Source organism: Hemicordylus capensis, chromosome 4 (assembly GCF_027244095.1).
Source record: "Hemicordylus capensis ecotype Gifberg chromosome 4, rHemCap1.1.pri, whole genome shotgun sequence".
Lineage (NCBI taxonomy): Eukaryota > Metazoa > Chordata > Lepidosauria > Squamata > Cordylidae > Hemicordylus > Hemicordylus capensis.
Genome location: NC_069660.1, coordinates 31,015,637 through 31,038,410, shown reverse-complemented (window position 1 = coordinate 31,038,410; position 22,774 = coordinate 31,015,637). Strand labels below are relative to the sequence as shown.

The 22,774-nt window shown below is 42.5% G+C and overlaps 1 protein-coding gene across 2 annotated transcripts in view; it reads left to right on the top strand.

Moving 5' to 3' along the window:
- ARFGEF2 (ADP ribosylation factor guanine nucleotide exchange factor 2) overlaps positions 1 to 22,774 on the top strand; it is an 86,612-nt gene that overhangs the window by 13,661 nt on the left and 50,177 nt on the right. The window contains exons 5-15 of one of the 2 annotated variants that reach the window (XM_053246761.1): positions 820 to 999; positions 2,252 to 2,471; positions 6,893 to 6,964; positions 7,265 to 7,425; positions 8,996 to 9,126; positions 10,207 to 10,441; positions 10,681 to 10,780; positions 12,227 to 12,366; positions 19,316 to 19,424; positions 19,898 to 20,099; positions 21,916 to 22,027. In XM_053246761.1, the coding sequence (XP_053102736.1) occupies positions 820 to 999; positions 2,252 to 2,471; positions 6,893 to 6,964; positions 7,265 to 7,425; positions 8,996 to 9,126; positions 10,207 to 10,441; positions 10,681 to 10,780; positions 12,227 to 12,366; positions 19,316 to 19,424; positions 19,898 to 20,099; positions 21,916 to 22,027 (1,662 nt within the window). The remainder of the gene's footprint in view (positions 1 to 819; positions 1,000 to 2,251; positions 2,472 to 6,892; positions 6,965 to 7,264; positions 7,426 to 8,995; positions 9,127 to 10,206; positions 10,442 to 10,680; positions 10,781 to 12,226; positions 12,367 to 19,315; positions 19,425 to 19,897; positions 20,100 to 21,915; positions 22,028 to 22,774) is intronic. The other variant, XM_053246762.1, reaches the window with a different exon arrangement.

Genomic DNA, 22,774 nt, shown 5'->3' with positions numbered 1-22,774 from the left:
CATTAGCAACCAAGCACTCCAGCTCACCAATTTTGGCTCGGGGGCTTCTGGCATTGGCATATAAGCACCTATACGCTGAATCTCTTACCTGGTGTGTGCTATATTTCTTTTGACTCTTTGATCTCTTTGACCAGCTACCACAGCCTTCTGTCTCCTCTTTATGTGGTTCTATGTGTCCCCTTCTGTTTTATCTGAATCTTATACACCCTAACCCCTTAAGAGATGGCATTTGCTGTACTGGATAGTGCCCAGCTCCTGTCAGCTATTCCCCAGGAGTCATTTTAATAAATAAATAAATAAATAAAAGCTGCTCTGCAGCCTTTTTAAATTTTAAGCACCAGCAGTCTGGCTCCATCTTGGTTCAAGTGTAGCCTGTCCCTTTTGTACAGGTTTTTAAATTCACCAGAGAAGCACCTGAAGCAACGAAAAAGTATGTGGAGGATAAAAATGTGAAGGTTGTCTCATTTGTTATACACAGCTAGTCTAGAAGTGGAGGAACAATTGGATGTCTCTGAATGAAAACTAGCCTATAATAGTTGTTGGAGAGAAGCTTCTGCCTTCTATAATCACAGCCTTTTTCTATCCTTGCTCTCAATCCCCTTCTATTCCTGACACTTCAGGAGAGAAAGGTGTAGCGTGCATTGATTATCACACATTTTGTGAACTGAATTTGTATTTCCTTTTTAACCTCGGTTCAAAGATTGCTTTACCTTAGTACTTCCATAAATTGCTTCTGCTGTTTTTATAGAACTTTTTTTTAAAGTTGTGCTTCTGTTTACTCAGATGTCATTGTTGTCTGTATATTTTGTTTCCCTTCAGGCTCTTCTCACTGCTGTGACATCCCCATATATAGAAATTCATGAAGGAACAATCCTTCAGACTGTTAGAACTTGTTACAATATCTATTTAGCCAGCAAAAATCTCATTAATCAGACAACTGCCAAGGCTACTCTCACTCAGATGCTGAATGTCATTTTTACTCGAATGGAAAATCAAGCTGTAAGTAGTAAATTGTTAATCTGTCTTTAACATGCAATTTTGAAAACTGAGATATTATTGCTGCTTCTTCACTGGGCTGTTGCTCTCAGATTCATATTGTGTCTAGTGTAAAAGTAAAAAGTCAGATGTTAGGGATGTGCCCGAACTGCAGTTCAAGCACCTTTTGGGAGCAGTGCGGGGGAGCTTTAAGAAAGAGGAGAGTAGGTCCTTACCTGCTCTCCTCCATGTGGCTTCTTGCTGGAGCAGCCCAAGTAGCCTACATGACTCCAGTGTGCACATGGCATCCGCACATGTGTGGGAGCCATGCTTGTGCTGGTGCCATGTGGGGGTACTTGGACCAAGCGCCGTCCCAGCAGGAAGCTGCATGGGGTGGCGGAGAGCACCTGGTTTTCTCCTTTTAAAAAAGAAAAAAAATTAAAGCTACCCCGCACCACCCCGAAAAGGTTCTCTAACCATGCTTTAGAGTGCAGTTAGGGCACATCCCTATCAGATGTCACATTCTGATTCTACAAACCATGCTTTGGTGAATTGGGAGTATTCTGTAGGCCATCTACCTCCTTCTTGTTTACAATATCCAATTCCCCCTTATTTGCTGTAACCATACTTTGCTGAGATATACAAACTGCGGAAACTATGGTTTATGCTAACCAGGAATTGCCCCCCAAACATGGTTTGCAGAACTTTAAACCATGCAACCATCCTTGGTAAGCACTATTCATACTTTGCCCAATTCAGACATTGTAACAAGCTATTGCTATAGCAAATCAAAAAAGTAAGGATGGGCTCTATACATGAGGAGGAAGAGAGAGCACACTATCTTGCAATACATTCATGATCGTGCAAACCATGGTTTGGAAGATGGAACGTAGTGTCCAAGTTCAGCAAGTGTGTAGATCAAACTTCTTCCTCTTTTTCAATACTTTGGTTTTGTGATAGTACGATCACTCTTGTTGCCACTGGTTGTGTCTTATATAACCAGTAGGCAAAGACAGCTGTCCTTCATAGTTTGGAGGGGAATGGGCACCCCTGTTTTTCTTAATATGTAGTCCAATAGATACATTTACAATTTGCTAAAACACCAAACTCTCATTAAGAAATATCAATTACAGTCTTATAGAAGTAGTGTCTCTGAAGGGCTTTATGCTGAGCTGATGAAATAGGAAGACGGTTATTTTTTTCAAGTGTGTTCTAATATGTGTTCTGTCTCCTATTAAATTGAAATGGAGAAATGTTACCATCTTGATTTTTTTAGATCCAAGAGGCCAGAGAACTAGAAAAAAATGGTCAGCAAAAATCCCAATCCCCCATGATTCATCTTGTGTCAGGGTCTCCAAAGATTGGGCGACTGAAATATAACCAACAAGAAAGTGAACCCTCAACTCCCATAAAAACAAGCTTGACCAATGGTGAACCTGAAAGAACAGAAAATGGAGACCAAAAAGCAGAGAATAATTTGACTCCTCCAGTGTTTGGTAAATGAGCTTGCTGAGTTTGTACTGACTTAAAGGAAAATAATTTGATTAGAACAATGCTGATTTACACTTTGTCTTAGGAGATTTCTACATACCCAAGACTTTTGATAGTGTACTTGTGGCATTACTTTTATTGTGATTTCACCCACTTGGCAAAAACAAATCAAATTTCCTTTAATCCCTAGCTTCTACTTGTTGTGATGTCACCAAAGTGTGATTCTCATTTACTGTCTACTAGTACTCTAGTTATTTCTTTAAGCTTAGCAGTCCAAATGTATGCATTTGAAAAGAAATTAAATTATCAGTAGAGTCTAAGTTTATTTCCCAAATTTTAGCTTTTGAGTATCAAATATTGAGACAACAGTATTTGACAAGATTGAGTGTATGCCCAGGGAATAGGTGGCTGGTTGGTTAACAGTGAACAAGGTGTCTGAAATATTGTGGCTGTACGTAAGAACAGCCCTGCTGGATCAGGCCCAAGGCCCATCTAGTCCAACATCCTGTTTCACACAGTGGCCCACCAGATGCCGCTGGAAGCCACAGGCAGGAGTTGAGGGCATAACCTCTCTCTTGCTGTTACTCCTCTGCAACTGGTACTCAGAGGCATCCTGCTTTTGAGGCTGGAGGTGGCCCACAGCCCTCTGACTAGTAGCCGTTGATAGTCCTCTCCTCCATGAAGTTATCCAAGCCCCTCTTAAAGCCATCCAGGTTGTTGGCTGTCACCACATCTTGTGGCAGAGAATTCCACAAGTTGATTATGCGTTGTGTGAAAAAGTACTTCCATTTGTTGGTCCTAGATTTCCGAGCAATCAATTTCATGGGATAACCCCTGGTTCTAGTGTTAGAGAGGGAGAAGAATTTCTCTCTATCCACTTCCTCCACACCATGCATGATTTTATAAACCTCTATCATGTCTCCTCACAGTCGACTTTTTTCTAAACTTAAAAGCCCCAGGTGTTGTAGCCATGCCTCATAAGAAAGGTGCTCTAGGCCCCTGATCATCTTGGTTGCCCTCTTCTGCACCTTTTCCAGTTCTACAATGTCCTTTTTGAGATGTGGTGACCAGAATTGTATGCAGTACTCCAGGTGTGGCCGCACCATAGTTTTGCATAAGGGCATTATAATATTAGCCGTTATATTTTCAATCCCCTTCCTGATGATCGCTAGCATGGAACTGGCCTTTTTCGCAGCTGCCACACATTTTGTCGACACTGTCAATGAGCTGTCCACCACGACCCCAAGATCCCTCTCCTGGTTAGTCACCGACAGCTCAGATCCCATCAGCGTATACTTCAAGCTGGGGTATTTCGTCCCAATGTGCATAACTTTACACTTGCCAACATTGAACCACGTTTGCCACATTGTCACCCACTCCCCCAGATAATATAAGGAACATTTGTTAGGTTTTGGCTATTATATTTGGAACTCTGTAGCAAATTGCATAGTCTTCTAGAAGCATTGGCTGACATCTGGACTAACCTTGTGCTGAATAATGTCCAACACGCTTCTCGGCCACATGCTGACGTAAGGGGGCTGTGCCCCTGCATAGCAAGGCTGCTTTGAGCTTGGCCAGCGTCTTGTTGAGCAGCAAAGTATTTGTGGTCAGAGCAATTTTTCTGATTGCCCCCTTCCTCCATTTAGTGCTCTTTGCTGCACAGTTTTCAGGAATGTATTTCTGGAAAGCAAAGAATGCGAACGGAAGTACGGGAAATCAGCAAAAATCTCTCTGCTCTTGTCCTGTGTACCCTCTGCTGTTCGGCAGGATGTCCACACTATAGGAATACAACTTCCTTACATCAGTGCAGCACTGTGCAACATGTGGGCCAACATTTTTTTCACACTATGACAGAGGGGCAGTTCTTGCCAATCCTCACTGGCTCTGAGTCTCTCAAAAATATGTACCTGAGGGTCATATAGCCTTATTCGGGGCGCAGATGTTACGTCTGGATGTCATTGCTGTAAATATTATTATTATTTATTTATCACATTTTTATACCGCCCAAAACGTGATTTCTCTGGGCAGTGTACAAGACAATAAAAACCAATAAAAAGATTAACACATTACAATTTAAAATGCTAAAACTATTAAAACACAATTAAAACACAGTTAAAACAATGTCTTATTAAAGGTCTGGGTGAACAAATACATCTTGACATACAAATATACAAATAAGTTCAGAAGCTTAATTGTTAAATCTAAGCTTTGAAAATAAATGGGTGAGTCACTAAAGAAATAAGGTAAATTACGTTGGCAAGAAATCCTTCCGTGTTGTATCACTTCAGTTTATGGAAACTAGCTTATATTTTTAAACCTGTGCAAGTCTAACAGTGAAAGATGGCTGGAAGGATCTAACCTCTTTCACAGTGGATGTTTTTATTTTTTTATTACTATTAAGGAGAAAATCTAATATGGTTCTGTAGTTCCTCCCCCTTCACCCCCACCCCCCGTTTTTTGGAGAATTAAGGGGGAAATATTTGTGGTGGTTTGAGATTCCCCGCATCTTAAGCTGTATTAATAGCAGATTTTCCACCCCGGGTATATGTTCTGGAAACATATGCAAGATGGTTAAAACCATATGGTGATTTCACTTGGGAGAGACTGATCTGCTGATTGAAACATCAGAGAGAGAGAGAGAGAGAGTTAGAGTAACTTTAAGATTTAAGATAATTGTGTTATCTGCAAACATTGCTTTTATGTTGTTAGTAAAAGTAATCCCTGATGTATCTCTGCTAAGGTGTAGGAAGATAACTTGCTATGTTCTAATTGCTTCACTTATTTCTTTCATTGATTTGGTTAAGTCAACTATAGTAAGTAATAAGTTATCTGCTTATAGAGTTAATAAGTTAATAATAAGTTATCTGCTTACAGAGCCCCTGGTGGTGCAGTGGTAAAACTGCCGCCCTGTAACCAGAAGGTTACAAGTTCGATCCTGACCAAGGGGCTCAAGGTTGACTCAGCCTTCCATCCTTCCGAGGTCGGTAAAATGAGTACCCAGAATGTTGGGGGCAATATGCTAAAATCATTGTAAACCACTTAGAGAGCTCCGGCTATAGAGCGGTATATAAATGTAAGTGCTATTGCTATTGCTATTATAGGTCAGTTTTAAAACTTCCCCCAGCATCCGTAATATCCTGAATATTGCCTCTTTGAATGGATACTGATTTGCTGGTGTTTCTGTTTTCAAAAGGGTGAATAGCAGGAGGACTATCCCGCAGTCCAGCATTGCATCTTGTTTAAATATAACTTGCTTCAGAAAGGTCATTATATAGATTCAACTTGTGAATATTTGATTATACCAAAACTATAGACCTCTTGGAGGATCAGTATACATTCTCTGAAACCTAAATTGTCTGTGTGCTAAGTATTGGATATTGGCTCCCTTGGGATACCCAAATGACAGCTGTGTCTTCCAGTGGTATCTATTGATGAACTACCCTTGGGAAGTGAAGGTTCTCTAGTGGCCAGGACACTTCTGGTGGCCATTTTAGCCCTAAAGTGCAAAATGCATGTGAGTAATATCTTGGAAACTGACATTGGTTATCATTTGGGCCATCTCAGGTGGGAGCTGTAACATCAGATAAACTAGTACTCTATAAACAAGCGTACTAAATAATGGTTCACAATAAAAGCTTAATGCTTTCACTTACTTTTGTGGCTGTTTCCACTATATTTATCCCTAAACGTAATCATCCTACTACAGTTGAACCATCTTGTTAACATATTCCTTCAGACACAGCAGAACACTTAGTCATAAGTTTAGGGTTTCCCCAGGTGATTTCTATTACATTTAAGTAAACGTCTGGGGCTCGGCCTTCCTTGCAAGCTGAACATGGAGCAGGTTCTAGTTGCCTGGGGAAACTCTTCACACTCCTATACTGCTGCTCTCTAAGTCCTCAACTACTAACTATACTTAAATAAATTTTAGTAATGTAAACTACTAAACACTAAATTTTAGTAATTTTAGTAATTTAGTAATTTTAGTGTTAAAGGTGCTTTATAAGGGAGCCATACTTTAAGAAACTGACTGAGGCCCAGTTGACACAGGAGCCCTAAATAGTTTCAGCATGAGAAGAAGCCTCTAAAAGACTGCAGCAGCTTTTAGTTCTGACAACTCAGCTGCTTTCCCCATTCACGGAAAGCCCTTTTCTGTGGTGGCTGTAGCAGAACTGATAGCTGCTGCAGTGGCTTGAATGCTTCTTGCCACATAGAAGGCTCCTGCCTGAATTAATCTGAATATCTCTGATTCCTAATTAGGGCTTTATACTATGTGTAAGAAAAAACTACTGCAGAATATCTAAGACAAAACCTGACCTCTCAAATAGTGTCTTGTGTCGTTTTAATTCTTGAAAATATATTTTGAAAAGAAAAGGCTAAATTGCAACACTTTTTCAAAATGACTTCTTGATATATATTTTATCAGAAGAAGAAACTGATGGAGGCAAAGAAATTATTAAAGAAATCTTGGAGGATGTGATCACTTCAGCTGTTAGAGGTAAAACGTTTTGGGGGAGTCTCTTGCTTTCTTCTTGCCTTTTTAAAGAAAGAGCTTCATTCTTAAACACTATTCTCTTCCTGAACTACAGATCAAGTTGGTAATTGTACCTTAGAGGTTTCTCTAGGAAAAGAGTAGCTACTATTCCACATACAGGATTCTATATTAGTCTAGTAAACTCCCATCTCTTTCATAAAACAGAACAAACATCGATAATACTTCAATACTATATTCTATCAAAACTTTCTACAAATCAGTATTTATGAAGAAATAAACTTTACAAATATTTGTTTTCTTCAGCCTCTTTAGAAGAAGAAATTAAAAAGGAAGCTGTGCCTGAGTCAGACAGGACTCTGTCTGAATTGGGACCTGCAACTCTTGCCTCTGCTGGTGGTGGTAATGACATGCAAGCAAATGGAATTCCAGATGACAGGCAGTCTGTCTCCTCCACAGATAATCTGGTAGGAAACTTAAATTCATTGTGACTGTAACATAAAATTCCTAGTCTTAGGAATATACATGGGAAGGTGCCTTATACAAAAATAAAATCAGTAAAAGTTTTGACCAGGCTAAAATTACACTTAGAAGTAAGGAAATTTAAAGGTTTCAAATTAAAAGTTATAATTAAAAAGCAAAAAACTAAAACACCTACCAGATATAAGCAGCAGATAAATCATTAAAAGCCTCTCTAAAAAGATGTGTCTTTAGTTGTTTCTTAGAAACACTGAAGAAGGGAACATGGTGAAGCCCTTCCAGGAAGGCATTCCAAAATTGAGGGGCCACAGCCAAAAAGGCCCTGTCTCTAATCTCCACCAACTGACTCTCCATTAGTGGTGGGGTAATGAGCAGGGCCTGAGATGCTGAATGAAGGGCCTAGCCAGCTCAAAGGAAGAGAGCTGGTCTTGTGGTACCAAGCATGACTTGTCCCCTTAACTAAGCAGGGCCCACCCTGGTTGCATATGAAAGGGAAGCTAGAAGTGTGAGCTCTGTAAGATATTCCTCTTAGGGAGTAGAGCCACTCTGGGAAGAGCATCTAGGCTCTAAGTTCCTTCCCTGGCATCTCCAAGATAGGGGCTGAGAGAGATTCCTGCTTGCAACCTTGGAAAAGCCACTGCCAGTCTGTGAAGACAATACTGAGCTAGATAGACCAATGGTCTGACTCAGTATATGGCAGCTTCCTACAGTGAGGGAAATAAGTACTTGATCCCCTGCTGATTTTGTCCGTTTGCCCTCTGACACAGAAATGACCAGGCTATAATTGGAATGGTAGGTTTATTGTAGTTGTGAGAGACAGAATAACAACTTGGGGGTTTGGGGGTTTGTTTGTTGTTATTCTGTCTCTCACAACTACAATAAACCTACCATTCCAATTATAGCCTAGTCATTTCTGTGTCAGAGGGCAAACGGACAAAATCAGCAGGGGATCAAATACTTATTTCCCTCACTGTATGTTCCTATATGGGTGCAATCAATATTGTCTACACTAACTGGCAGCAGTTCTCCAGAGTTTCGGACAGAAGTCATTCCTAGCCCTACCTGGAGATGCCAGGAATTGAACCTGGGACCCTTTGCTTAGATGGCAGATGCTCTTCTACTGAGCTACAGCCCCAACCCAGTCTTCTGGAAGGAACTGGAAAGGGGCAACAAAAGATGTGAGAAGACAGACCTTCAAATAAATAAAAATACTTTCAAAATAAAATACAACCTAATCCAAACATGTATTTCATCAGCAGCTTTCTTAGGATGAGCTATATCTACCACTATAATAGTGCAGTCTCTCATGGAAGGATGATTTTGGTACAGATATTAAATATAACCTTTATTTAGATACTGGCATGTTTGTTTTTAACTAGTTAAATGTTGGACAATTGCTTAACTAAAATAAGTATGTGACCTGTTTGGGAAGGAGCCACATCACTGCAGAGAAACATTCCATTAAGCTTAAGCATAACGCTAGTCTTAGGCATCAGTTTGTGGCTAATTTCTACTTTGAAGCATTCCAACTAACTTTTCTGTGACTCTCCTGTTTAGGAAACAGATGTACCTGGGCCTCAAGCAGCTGCCAAGTTCTCCCATATCCTTCAGAAGGATGCTTTCCTTGTGTTCCGGTCATTGTGCAAGCTTTCAATGAAGCCGCTTGGTGATGGACCTCCAGATCCCAAGTAAAAAAGATAAAAATTGTTGATGTGTACTCTGTCCAGAATGCTAATCTAAAACTGAAAGCAACTGTTTATCTATGCACTGTTGCTGTTCAGTCCATTATTTTCTAAAGTAATATATGAGAGCTCAAGACCACGTGAGTCTCTGGAATATGTTCTGAGAAACTCCAATGAAACCTACAGGACAGCTTGGATTTGGAGATGCAAAGGCTTTAGGACGCAAAGGATACAAATCCAGAAATAACCTATATGTATACTCATTCAGATTCTGAAAATCTGAATGAGTGTATGTATGAGTTATTTCTGGATTTGTATGCTGAGTGTGTGAGATAATAAGAGATGAGTAGTAGCCCCTTAAATATAAATTATGGAAGGGAGAGGAACAGTAGAAGTTAATGGCTGACATCCTAACAAAGCAACAATGGAACAGAAGAAGCACAAGTGAGCACCAATGCATCTGAAGAACTCCAAACAAAAGCTGTGCTGGTGCTAGTGTGCACGTGGGGAGCGGTGGGAAACTTCAGTGACCTCCCATTCCCCCAGAAGCCCTTATGTCACCTGAAAATATGTCCCTGAGGGCTGCATGGTCCTTGGGGACACATTTTTGAGTGACACTGAGCACTTCCTGAGGGGGAGGTCATTGAAATCTGCCCCCCACCCCCACGAACTAGTACAGCTTTTGTCTGTAACTCTTCAGAAACACTGGTCCCATTATTCCAGATGCCAGCTTAATTATTCCAGATGCCAGCTATTGTATTTCTTTTACCAGAATAATTATATATTTCAATTGCGTCTCAACTTCTAAAAGTGGCATGATATGTTTTGATAAGGCCTTTAGTTGAACTAAATGACACTCAGGCATTCCAAGCATCTAATGCTGTTCTTAACAAGCTTTTTTTCAGCTATAGCTAGCTCTCTGGATGTGTGTTCTGAAATAGTCTAGAAACTATTGATTCTTAAGTGCTGAAAGACTGTTTTAACATCAGAGTCTCAGAAGCATTCTACAGTGGTACTTGGCAGTAGGACCTGCAAATAACTTACAAAAAGAGAGATATTCTGACTCCTTCTGCTTTTGGTTTCCAGATCCCATGAGTTACGCTCTAAGATAGTATCTCTCCAGCTGCTTCTCTCAGTTTTACAAAATGCTGGTCCAGTCTTCAGGATGCATGAGATGTTCATAAATGCAATCAAGCAATATCTCTGTGTAGCATTATCTAAAAATGGAGTGTCTTCTGTTCCTGATGTATTTGAGCTCTCTCTTGCCATCTTCCTCACCCTTCTGTCAAACTTCAAGACCCATTTAAAAATGCAAATTGAGGTAAGAGGACTTCATTTTATTTTTGACTTAATGAATTTGATATTCTTTTTCCGTTAAGTGCAATAATAAAAAGAAAGTGCAGTGCTTTAAATATTACTGACTCAACATACAGTTTATTTCTTAAGCAGGGGTGTTACCTAGTTGTATATGTGATCAAGGCACTTTTTCAAGTGCCCCCCGCTCCATAAATAAATGTACTTGTACTGCAAACATCTATTTTATCCATTTTTATTCAATAGGTGTTTTTCAAAGAGATCTTCCTGAACATTTTGGAAACCTCTTCGAGTTCCTTTGAGCACAAATGGATGGTGATTCAGACCTTGACTAGAATTTCTGCAGGTATTTCATTGTAGAAATAAATACCTTCATATCCCTTGAGATTGTTTTCCTCTTTTGTTTGCTTAAATTGTAAAGAAGAAATATAGGAAGTAATGTATACACAAATAAAAGTGGGAAGAGATAATACAGGTGGTCCTCTTTATTTTCAGCGGTTCTGTTTTCGCCTATAACCGTGAGTACGGAAACTGTGAATAAAGAAATCTTATCCCATGGGAGTCTAGGGGTTATATTTCTAACAACAACAAGAAGCCAAAACAAGTGGGAAGGGGGGAGAAATAAGAGTAGAAATGCCTTACCTTGCTCTCCTGGGCTCCAGAAATACCCCTGAAAACACCCAGATTGGCCAAACTTTTGGCAAACATTCACGAAAAATGTTGTGGGTTTTTTTTGTTTGTTGTTTTTAAAGAAAGAGCCTAAAAGTGGCTCTGTGCTGTAAAATGGTGTTGCACCGGAAGTCATTTCTGATGACTCAGCAACCGTGGATAGGCATATTTTAGCCTGTTTTTGTACCATGGATAAAGAAACTGGGTCTCTAAAATCAGTCCATAGATATGTGAAACCATGGGTGCTGGGACCGTGGATAGCAAGAGCTACCTGTATCTAAGCACGACCAAGGGGGAAAATAACTTGACACTAATGCCAGAGTATTCCTGAAATATTTTTTCAAACAAGCTTCCAGGGCCGTTCACTATATAACACATCTTGCATCAGGGTGTGCGTGTGTGTGCGTGGGGAAGATGGGTAGAAGAGATACAGAAATTACATGGAACTGCCAGAAGGCTCTCAAGAAAGTGGAGTATAAGAAATGGAGGCAGCTAAGGAAGGGTTTTGTTTGTGCTGAGTGCTTTAGAACCTAGAAACCTAGGTATCTGCCTTTTACCAAGTCAGACAATTGGTCCATCTTGCTCAGTGTTGTCTATGCTGATTGCCTCTTCAAGGTTTCAGGCAGGAGTCTTTCCTAGCCCTACTTGGAGATGCTTGGGTTTGAATCTGGGACCTTCTGCATGCAAAGCGGATGTTCTGTCACTGAGCTATGGCCCTATCCTAAAACATCCTCACAACAAGTATGAGATAGTGACAGAGCCAAGGTCATACAGTGCTTCATAAGTGAGCAGGTTTTTTTTTGCTAGAATCCCTTGCATTCAAACGTATTACTTTACCCTCTGCTCCACACTGTTAGTGACACAGGCTGAAACAGTCTGACTGGGGCAGACACTGGAGCTACTTGGGATGCTAAGAAAGAGAAGTGGGATGGGTAACATTAGGTATTCCTTGCTTCTGAACATTTATTTTAAAAAACCTGCGTGTAAAGATTTTGATATGTAAACAATGTGTATTATTACTCCATGCCCCTCTCTAAGTTTCTAGATTTAAAATGCAAGCTGACCTAGTTCTGATATACTCTTCCCAGCCAATTCTCAGTATTACTATTTTTTTTAATTTTAGATGCCCAGTGTGTGGTGGACATATACGTTAACTATGACTGTGATCTGAATGCTGCTAATATTTTTGAACGGCTAGTAAATGATCTGTCTAAAATTGCCCAGGGGCGGAGTGGACACGAGTTAGGAATGACACCTTTGCAGGTAAGACGCTTAACAGCATTTAGAATTTACTGCTATCATTTTCTTGCATGAGTGTATCTCCAAGATCTGGATTGTGATCCGTTGCAGCCATAAGAATGGGTTCTTCACCTGTGTGGGACCATTCGGGCAGAATTGACTAACTCCTCTAAGTACTTAGCCCTGCCCCCTGCACATGATGCACTTGCTTAGTTTGGGCAGCCTAGCGTTTTCTCCTCAGTTCCTTTCTGACCGCCCTTGTGTCAGCACCTCGGACTTCTAGCTCTTCGGAACAACTTTCCGTATTTTGATAAAAGATATAAAACGGACTGTTAAAACTATTTTGACCTCAGAACGGACCTGATGATTCTTGCACTTTACGATTTCAACTCAGCTATCGATCTACAGGACTTTTCAGCTAATGATTTTAGATTGTGTACTCCCCTCAGTGGATGACCATGAGCTCTGTTTGTTATGACTTGGTGAGGGGCACAATACTTATACTTGTAAAATTTGCCTCACCTTCTCCCACCAAACAAGAAAGAACAGGCCGCTTTATACAATGATGCCTTGCGTCCCAAGATGCCAATGCCAGGGTCTCTGGCAGACGCTCCCATACCCTTGACATCGGGTACGATATCGAGGTTGATACTGAAGCTGATGTCAGAATCTGCCTTGATGCAGTCTAACACCTCAACAGTACTCACCTTGACATCCATTTCTACAACTTTTTAAGACCGAAGCCGCCTTCTGCTTCGACTCACCAAAAACAGTATAAGCCCCAACATTGGGTGGCTGATGCTGAAGGAGAGCCACTCTCCAAGAAACCCTGTGACAAGGGCTCTATGACTGATCGCAACCAATCCACCAATTCATGGGAGACTCCTTCACCAACGGCCCTGCAATCGGTCAATGTAGTCTTCTCAAAGCCTTTTTCAGCCAAGCAGGGAAACGGGCGGCAGGAAGATATCCTGCCGCCCGGTTTCTAACCGGAGCAGCCAAGCGGGGAGAAGGAGCGGCAGGGCGATAGCCTGCCGCCCAATTGCTAAAGTAAATACGGTGACAAAAGTGGAAAGCACGGGAGGGGTAAGTAAAATCTCCCCCGCCCTCAATGGAACCCCCCACCCCGGTGCCGGACCGCAGCTCCGCAGTTCCGTGCACAGCCCTACTCTGTCTTGCCCTTTGACACTGGACATCATGATGTTCAACTCTCCCTATTGAGTGGCTCAACATCCAGCCACGACACTGACGCTTTTGACGTCGACTTCAATTTCGACTGCTCGAGGCCATGATCGCTCTCTATCACCTGCTGTGACTCTGGTGCAAACACCATCTCCAGTTGATAAACTCCACCCAGAGACTCCTTTGGGCTACAACTTCTCCAGTTTATTTCAAAATGGAAGCTGATGATACTGAACTTGATCTACAACAGGGGACGACACGCATGCTCCACACGCTGGATTCCACTGAGAGCACCCCATCAGACTTGACCTTCTACGGATTCTTAAGCCAAGGTCTCAACATCGACAAGCAGGGCACGACATTCTCGATACCAAGAACTCTATCCCTGTTAGAGTGTCGGACCATATCGAATGTGTGTACTTAAGTTTGGGGACCAGGGATAGACTGAGACTTCTGTTGGTGTACCGATTGCCCCACTGCTCAACAGAGTCCCTAACTGAGCGGGCGAACTTGGTCTCGGGCTTGGTGTTGGAGTCCCCCAGGCCTCCAAATTGGGACCAATTTGTCCGGGGCAGCTCAGGAGTTCATAGCAACCATGACTGTAGGCCTATCTCAAGTGGTATCGGGACTGATGCACCCTGCCGGTCACATGCTTGATTTAGTCTTTCACTCTGATCAGGGTGGTGTTCCATGTTGCACCATTATTGGATCCAATAGGATTTCAAGAAGCCTTGGAGGGATTTAGCCTTGGTTCTGCTGGTGATGCTTTTGATGTCCTGGTGGAGAATTGGAACAGCAAACTCACTGGGGCAGTAAACATGATTGCTCCTAAGCGTCCTCTACCGACCCTCTTCAAAACTGGCCCCTAGCTATACGTAAGAACTATGGAGGCTGAAGCAGCGAGGTAGACAACTGGAGCGTAAGTGGAGAAAGACTTGGCTTGTGTCTGACAAATTGCAACATAGAGCTCATTTGAAGGCGTATGCTCAGGCAGTACGTGCAGCAAATATGTGATTCTTTTCGGCCCGTATTTCATCCACAAGTTCATGTCCCGCGGAGTTATTCAGGATTGTGAGAGGGCTAGTATGTGTCTCTCCTCCCTTGAATCAGAATCTGGAACCATCAATTACCCACTGTGATGTGTTTAATGAATTCTTTGTGGGGGAAATATCTCGTATTCAGGCCAACTTAAACTCCATCTCCACAATTACTTCAGTGTCTGATGTGGAGGTGTCCAGCAACTCTTCTTATGTGATTAGGTTGGATCAGTTCCAGTTTGTGATTCCTGAGGATGTGGACAAGCTGATTGGAACGGTGCAGCCTACCACAGTTCTCTTGACCCTTGCCCGACATGTCTTATGCTATTTAGCAGGCGGGTTGTTGTAGAAGGCCTGGTAGAGATTATAAATGCATCTCTGAAGGAAGGTAGGATACCTCCTTGGGAGGAAATTATTAGACCGATCCGGAGGAGGCCTACTTTGGATCCCTCAGAGTTGAGCAACTACAGGCCTGTCTCCAACATTCTGTGGCTGGGCAATGTAATTGGTGGTGGCCTCCCAGCTCCAGACAGTCTTGGAGGAAACTGATTATCTTGACCCATTTCAAACTACCTTTCGTGTTGGCTGTGGGGTGGAGACTGCCTTGGTTGGCCTGATGGATGATCTCCAATTGGGAATTAACAAAAGAAGTGTGACTCTGATGGTCCTTTTGGACCTCTCGGCAGCTTTCGATACTATTGACCATAGTATCCTTCTGGAGCGTCTGAGGGGGTTGGGAGTGGGACGCACTGCTTTACAGCAGTGGTTCAACTCTGACTTCTTGGGCAGGTTCTAGATGGTGTCCCTTTGAGACTGTTGTTCTTCAAAATCTGAACTTTTGTATGGTGTCCCTCAGGGCTCCATGTTGTCTCCAATGTTGTTTAATATCTACATGAAACTGCTGGAAGAGATGATCAGGAGATTTGGTGCAGGGTGCTATCAGTATACTGATGACTGGCTCCTGACAGGAAACAAAGATAGCAAAGAGCATCAGTTATCTTTGCATGTCATGACGGTGCTTGGAGGACCTAAGCATCCAGGTCAACTGGACAAAGTCCAAACTTTGACCGGTAAAGTGCATTGCTTACATTGGCTCCATATTCGATGTGGAGGATGCACAATATGTGTTTCTCCCCATGGATCATTTCTTGTGAATCAGAGACCTGATATCGATCTCCCTGGAGTGCCCCAAGCAGAAGGTGCACAAAGTACAGAGGTTGCCGGGCTTCATGGCCTCATGCAATTCCTATATTCACTTTGCCAGGCTGTGTCTACGATGGCTACAACTTTCGCTTCTGTCAGTCTTCAAACCCAAAGTAGACAGCGCCCAAATGTAGTTGACAATTCCAGTCCCTATCCTGATGTCACTCCAGTGGTGGCTGAAAGAGACCAACCTTCTCAAGGTGGTACCCTTCCAAGTAGCCCAACCATCCGCCTGGGTCACAACAGATGACTCCATGCAGGGCTGGGGGGCACACTGTGGAATCCTTTGTGCTCAGGGAATGTCGTCCCCAAGGCAACGCCAAATGCACATCAACTTCCTAGAGTTGCTGATTGTATACCAGGCTCTCAAGTATTTTCAACTGTCACTTGCTGGCAAGGTTGTACAGATTAGCCTAGACGACACTACGGCAATCGCATATTTGAACTGCGAGAGAGGGACTGTCTCCCTCCCTATGCATGTTGAGCCTGCAGATTTGAAACTGGGCCATTGTTCAACAAATGGCCCTGACCGCCATCCACATCAAGGGTGTGGTCAACACTCTGGTGGATCACCTCAGCAGGTCACAACTCCTTCTTCATCAGCATGAGTAGGAAATCAATTGGGCGTATCTTAGACCAATTTTCTGGGCTTGGGGCACCCCAGAGATCGACTTGTTCACCACAGCAATGAACAAAAAGTGCCCCCAATATTGCTCAAGGGCCAGCATTGGCCTCAACTCCAAAGGAGATGCCTTCCAATTACACTGGGGTCAGAAGTTTCTGTATGTCTTCTCACCCTATCCTCTATTGAACAGAGTCCTGGCCAAGATCTTGTAGGAGGGTGCAAAGTGTGTATTGATTGCTCCGTGGTGGCCCCGACAGCCATGGTTTCAATAGGCACTCAGATTGCCGAAGGGTCGCCACAGGCGTCTACCTCAACACAAAAGTCTTTTGACTCAAGAGGGCAGCAACATCAATCATCCCGACCTCAAGACTCTCAAACTGACTAGCTGGAGGATAGACTCTTCAATGATATCCTCCTTAACAAACATAAAATATCCACTCGGGTCAATTACAACAGCAAGTGGAAGAGATTTTGGTTATATGCCCAGAGACAGTTTCCAGCCGTATTCTGCCACTTCTTGCCAGGTACTTCTATACCATACAGCTTTGAAACAGCAAAAGTTGGCCGATGTTTCTATCAAGGTTCAACTGGCTGCTATATCTGCCTGACATCCCGGATGGGATGGGAGGACGGTCTTCTTGCACCTGGACTCTAAGAAATTCTTAAAAGGTCTCAACAACCTCTTCCCACCTATTAGAAAACCTACTGAACAGTGGAGCTTGTCCCACGTTTTGACTGCTCTGACGGAGCCTCCCTTTGAGCCCACGGCAATGGCGCTTCCAAAGCTTGTTACATTGAAAATGGCCTTTCTCCTGGCCATAACATCAGCTTGGAGGGTCCACGAGTTAAATGCTCTCTGCATTGATGTCCCTTACACCAAACTTCATGAGGACAAGGTGGTACTTCATCTAGACCCTGAATTTAGACCTAAAATAGTTACTGACTTTCACATCAACAGTGACATTGTATTACCCACTTTTTTCACAATCCAACAACGGCCCTAGAGCGTTCCTTGCACTCGCTAGACATGAGGTGGGCTCTGCTTTTTTACTTGAAATTGGCCACACCCTATAGAAAGACAAAGCGCCTCTTTGTAGGTTTCAAGGACAAGGTGAAAGGTTGCCAGATCTCCAGACAAAGACTGTCCCATTGGATTGTGGAATTCATTTTTATGGCCTAGAAACATCAAAAAGTGGACCCTCCTAATGGGCCCACTTGACGAGGGCTTACGCAGCCCACATGGCTGGCATCAAGCTCAAGGACATCTGCACTGCAGCTACATGTCCTCTGAGCATACTTTAATAAAGCATTACACCTCGGACCATTGCAATGCAGCTCAGGCCAATTTCGGGAGGGGTGTGCTCAAAAGCATATTACCATAGCATACTTCACCTGCCTCCAGACTGACAGCTCATTAGTCATCCATTCTTATGGCTGCAACAGATCACGATCCAAATAAACAGGTTGCTTACCTGTAACCAATGATTTGGTAGTGATCCGTTGCAGTCATGAGATCCTCCCGCTGGCAGTATGTGAAGTGACAACTTGTTTGTTTATGAAGCCTGCACTACTACTTATTTTGTTGGACTGTGGACTGGTTCCACACGATGATTGCATCCAAATGACAGTCCTTCAGGAACTGAGGAGAAAACGCTAGCCCGCCCAAACTAAGCAAGTACACCACGTGCAGGGTGTGGGGCTAAGCGCTTTGAGAAGCTAGTCAATTCTGCTTGAATGGTCCCGCACAGATTCAGAACCCATTCTTATGACTACAACGGATCACTACCAGAACACTGGTTACAGGTAAGCAACCTGTTTTTCTGCTGTTAATTTGTATGCATGCTCTCAAATATTTAGGAGCATAGCTGAACTAATGAGACTTGTTAGATATACCTGAGGAATGAGGAAAGTGGTGGTGATCAAGATTCATGCATGAGAAGGGTGGAGGAAGTTCACCATAACTGAACAGTTTGTTCTAAGCCCTAAATTTTGGTTAATTGCAAACTTGGACTGGACCTTTAGTCTTTTGTTTCTTTTTGGGTGAACCGGTTGAATGAGTGCTCTGTAATTCATTCATTCTCACACACACACACACACATATATATATATGTATATGTATATATATGTATATATATATATGTATATGTGTATATATATATATGAGAAAGATTATGATTGGAGATTGCTTCTTGGCTTATCAGCTGGGCAGAAACATTCTGTCTCTGATCTGTTCTTATCTGTTAATATATGGTGTGTTCTTTCTTTTGAAAGCTGCATATTAAATAGATTTTTGGAACATCAAGAGTGTCTTGGAGCTTGTTCTGTCTGCCCCAAGCATTGTGCCAGTATAATAATGCTTCCAGAAGTGGTGAGCTTCACTACTAGAGGTCCCTTTCCAAGAGCTCTTAACATGAACATGAAACTAACCAATTCATAAAATAAAATAAATATAATTCTGCAACTTAGATTCTATGGCAAACCATGAATAAGGAAGCTTAACTATAGTAGTATGATGCCTGACTTGAAAAGCCATGGTTCACTATTGACCAGCAATCCAGAATTGGAAAACATGGTTTCCAGAGTCACTTCAAACCATTATTTGTGCTAACTATGGTTTAGCATGATTCCTCTGTTGCTCTGCAACCAGAGGTTACCACACTTAAAAGATGAAGAGTTGAGCAGACCAAAAAATAAAAGCAGCCAAGCAGCTCTAAAACAAGGTTTGTTTATGCATTTGGAGGCTGAAACCATGGTTTGGGTTCTATACTATAATTGGAGCATACCATGGTTAGGTGTGATATCAGCATTGAGACTGTTTCAGTTTTTTAAATTGGCGTACTGTATTTTATATTGCTGATTCCCAAAGGTTTTGACCTGCTTACATAGAATTTGCTGTTTCTCTCCTCTCCCCCCGCCCCCTTTACAGGAACTAAGTTTAAGGAAGAAAGGTCTTGAATGCCTGGTCTCTATTTTAAAGTGCATGGTAGAATGGAGTAAAGATCTGTATGTGAACCCCAACCATCAGGCCAGCCTTGGTGAGATGTTACAGGTTTTATGTATCCAAAAATCACATTTAAAATAACTAGAAGCCAAAGTATGTCCTGGCTCCCTATATGTCACCTGGGGCTGGTTTCTTGCCTTAGAAGATCAGCCTTGGGTCATTCAAGAGCTGTACATTCGGGGGCAAGGCTTGTCGTATATTGAGTAACGCGGATGAACACGAAACCTGCATGTTCTGGGGTTGGCAACAATAGGCAGCTGCCAAGGGCCCACTGCTGATCCTTGAGACCACCTTTGTGCCCATAGTTTTTGTGTGGTGGCAGAGCGATTCTCTTAGGGCCCACGAAGGTCGGATGGGGCCCATAGAGGATGGTTTGTTGGGAGTCCACTGAAACCTGGGGTTGGCCCTGGATGAACATCAGATTGTGAGTGAACAATGGGGAGTCTGTCTGAAAAGCCTGAGTATACCTTTCTCATCTTCCACCTTTTTTAATACTACCTTTTACAGGTCCAGATAAGCCTTCAGATCAGGAAATGGGAGAAGGCAAATGTTTGGAGATTGGGGGTAGAAGAAGTAGTGCAAGCTCGTTGGATTCAACAGTTTCCTCAGGAATCGGGAGCGTTGGCACCCAAACAATTGTCCCTGATGATCCAGAGCAATTTGAGGTTATCAAGCAGCAAAAAGAAATCATTGAACACGGGATTGAACTGTAAGTTGGAATCTCCGCCAGAATGGATTCAAATATGCTTTTCTGAGAAGTACACTTCTTGCTGTTTTATATGCTCTTTATTGCAACAATGTTCCGGGGGTGGGGGATAGTAGCAAGAAAGCAAAAAGAGTGGGGGATGGGAGGAGATGAGCCGAACAGGAAATAGATTGTTTGACATTAATACAACTCACCTCTCTTTGCTTTCTTGTGTATTATAACCACCACAAAATGTTTGCTTTTTAGCTTAAAGAGATGCTGGTTGATAAAGGATATAATTCTTGTGACACTTATTTAAGCTTGTGACTGAGATTTGCTATATATTAAAGACTAGTTCTGTGCTTTAATTTAGTATTTATTTATCAGTAGTTCTACCCTATTAATTGAAGAAAATATACTAACATCTTTTTATTATTCATTATTTATTAATTTGATTTCTATACCGCCCTTCCAAAAATGGCTCAGGGTGGTTTACACGGAGTAATAATAAATAAGATGGATTCCTGTCCCCAAAGGGCTCACAATCTAAAAAGAAACATAAGATATACACCAGAAACAGTCACTGGAAGTACTGTGCTGAGGGTGGATAGGGCCAGTTTTAACTTTCCCCCCCTTTTTTTTTGTTCATGCAACCATGAACTGTCCAGTTTTAGAGTGCTTCTTTAATTATTCCATGCCTTGGGATGCTATGTATATAACAATTAATATAAAAATTTATAGAGGTCGTTCCCTTGACCAGCCCTACCTAGGTAGGAGAGCTGTAGCCCAGATAGGGATGGTCGAGAGAACCGTCAGGATTGTTTCCGATCCTGGCACTCCTTGACCACGTAGCCTGGTTCATAAACCTGGGTTAAAAGTGAGGTAGGAGGATGTGAGCTTCCTACTCCGATCCCTGGACATGAAGTGGTCTGCATCCCGAGCATCCACTAGGGATGTGCACGAACCAGTTCGGAGGCCATTTTGGAGGCCTCCGAACCGGTTTGGGACCGGACCAGTTTGGCGGTCTGGCACTGAGGGGTGGTCTACCTTTAAGGGCGGGGTGGTAGTACTTACCCCTCCCGCCGCTCTTCCCCCTCCGGCGCTGCATTTAAGGACGAAGTTTCGGGGGCGGCAGCGTTCCTCCCTGCCACCCCTGCCCCCGTCGTTGCCCGGAAGTCTGGTGCAAATGAGCACGCATGTGCTCGTCGCGGCACGCACGTGCCTGTTGCTGCCGTGTGCACGCGCCGCATACGTCACACGCAGCATGCCTCCTCACCAGCCCTCCCCGAGCCCGGGTAAGTTGGCTGTGTGTATGACCTCATTAAGTAATATGACAGAGTTTACAGCAATCTGGGATTCCCAGTTGAAGTAGCCTCCTTATCTCTAATTTGTTTGTCATAACTCTTTAAAGTGTGCATAATTTTCAGTTGGCATAGTTTAATATGTAAATTTGTCCAACATTTTTAGCTTACTTTTCTTAAGGAAAATAAGTTTGAGATCACCCAGCTGTGTGTGTGGGTCCGTCCCTACTAACCTCGCAATGCCTGAACCAATTTGAATCAAATTTGGTGCAGTTGTAGGGGCACATAGGGACACCTCAACAGTGCAGTTTGTGATGATGTCATCCACCCCAATTCAACATGGTGGATAAATGAAAGTTTGAGGCAGAAGAGGGCTAACTTATGAAGGTTGCAACTATCAATTAAGATTATAGTGAAAGGAAAAGTAGCCAGACTAGTTCTTACCATAACTTGTGTTTCTGCATGTTATAAGTACAGATGACTGTTTTTCTGTACCCAGCTGCTCTATTCTCTCTTTCCCTTCCCTGCTTCAACAATAGGTTCAACAAAAAGTCCAAGAGAGGGCTGCAGTACTTGCAGGAACAGGGAATGCTTGGTGTAACCATAGAAGACATAGCACAGTTTCTGCATCAAGAAGAGCGCCTGAGTTCTGTAAGGCTAAATCCTGCGTTAACAAAAACATATGATGCTTTGAACAATGGTGTCCATGTACACATGCTTCACAGCAGATTCTGAGGAGGGGGTGGGTAGGCTGTATGTGTGCAACTGTTGTATTAATGAGGTTTCTGACAGTATTTAACAACTTCTTCCCACTAGCACCCAATGGCATTGTTCTTCAGACTCGGCTAGTAATACTGGAGGGCATGAGAGTACTTTATTGCTTGTGATTTTGTATGGTGTTGTCTTGTTCTGTGTTTTATAACCTCTCTTGCTCAATATAAAAAAATGTAAAATGGGATTTTCAGAAGTTTTTGTTTTAAAAAGCAGATATTCTATGAAAGGTGGCTTTTGTTCTTGGTTAAAGAACAAATTGAAAATGGATAAGACAAAGGTGGAAGAGATCTGCCTGGCACAGAGATGCAGCAGGAGTGTCTGGTGTGTCTAGGCAGCTGTTCCTCCTTCTGTTGTTCTGTGCTGCACTGAACCAGTGGCATCAGTGACTGGTGGGAGTTCTTGATAAATTATTCTTATGGTGTCTTCCAGTGATGCTAAGATTGGAGGGCAAGAACAAATGAAGAGCAATCAAGAAGGGCAATATAGGTGAAAGAATAAATGGGTCCCAGTTTAAAACTAAAATTTTACAAGTTCTTGTTTTGTCTTATCTCATTTGTTCAGAAAACATGTTAAAATAAGCCCTTAAGATGGATTTCTGTTGCACAGCAATGGCTTTTTAAATAG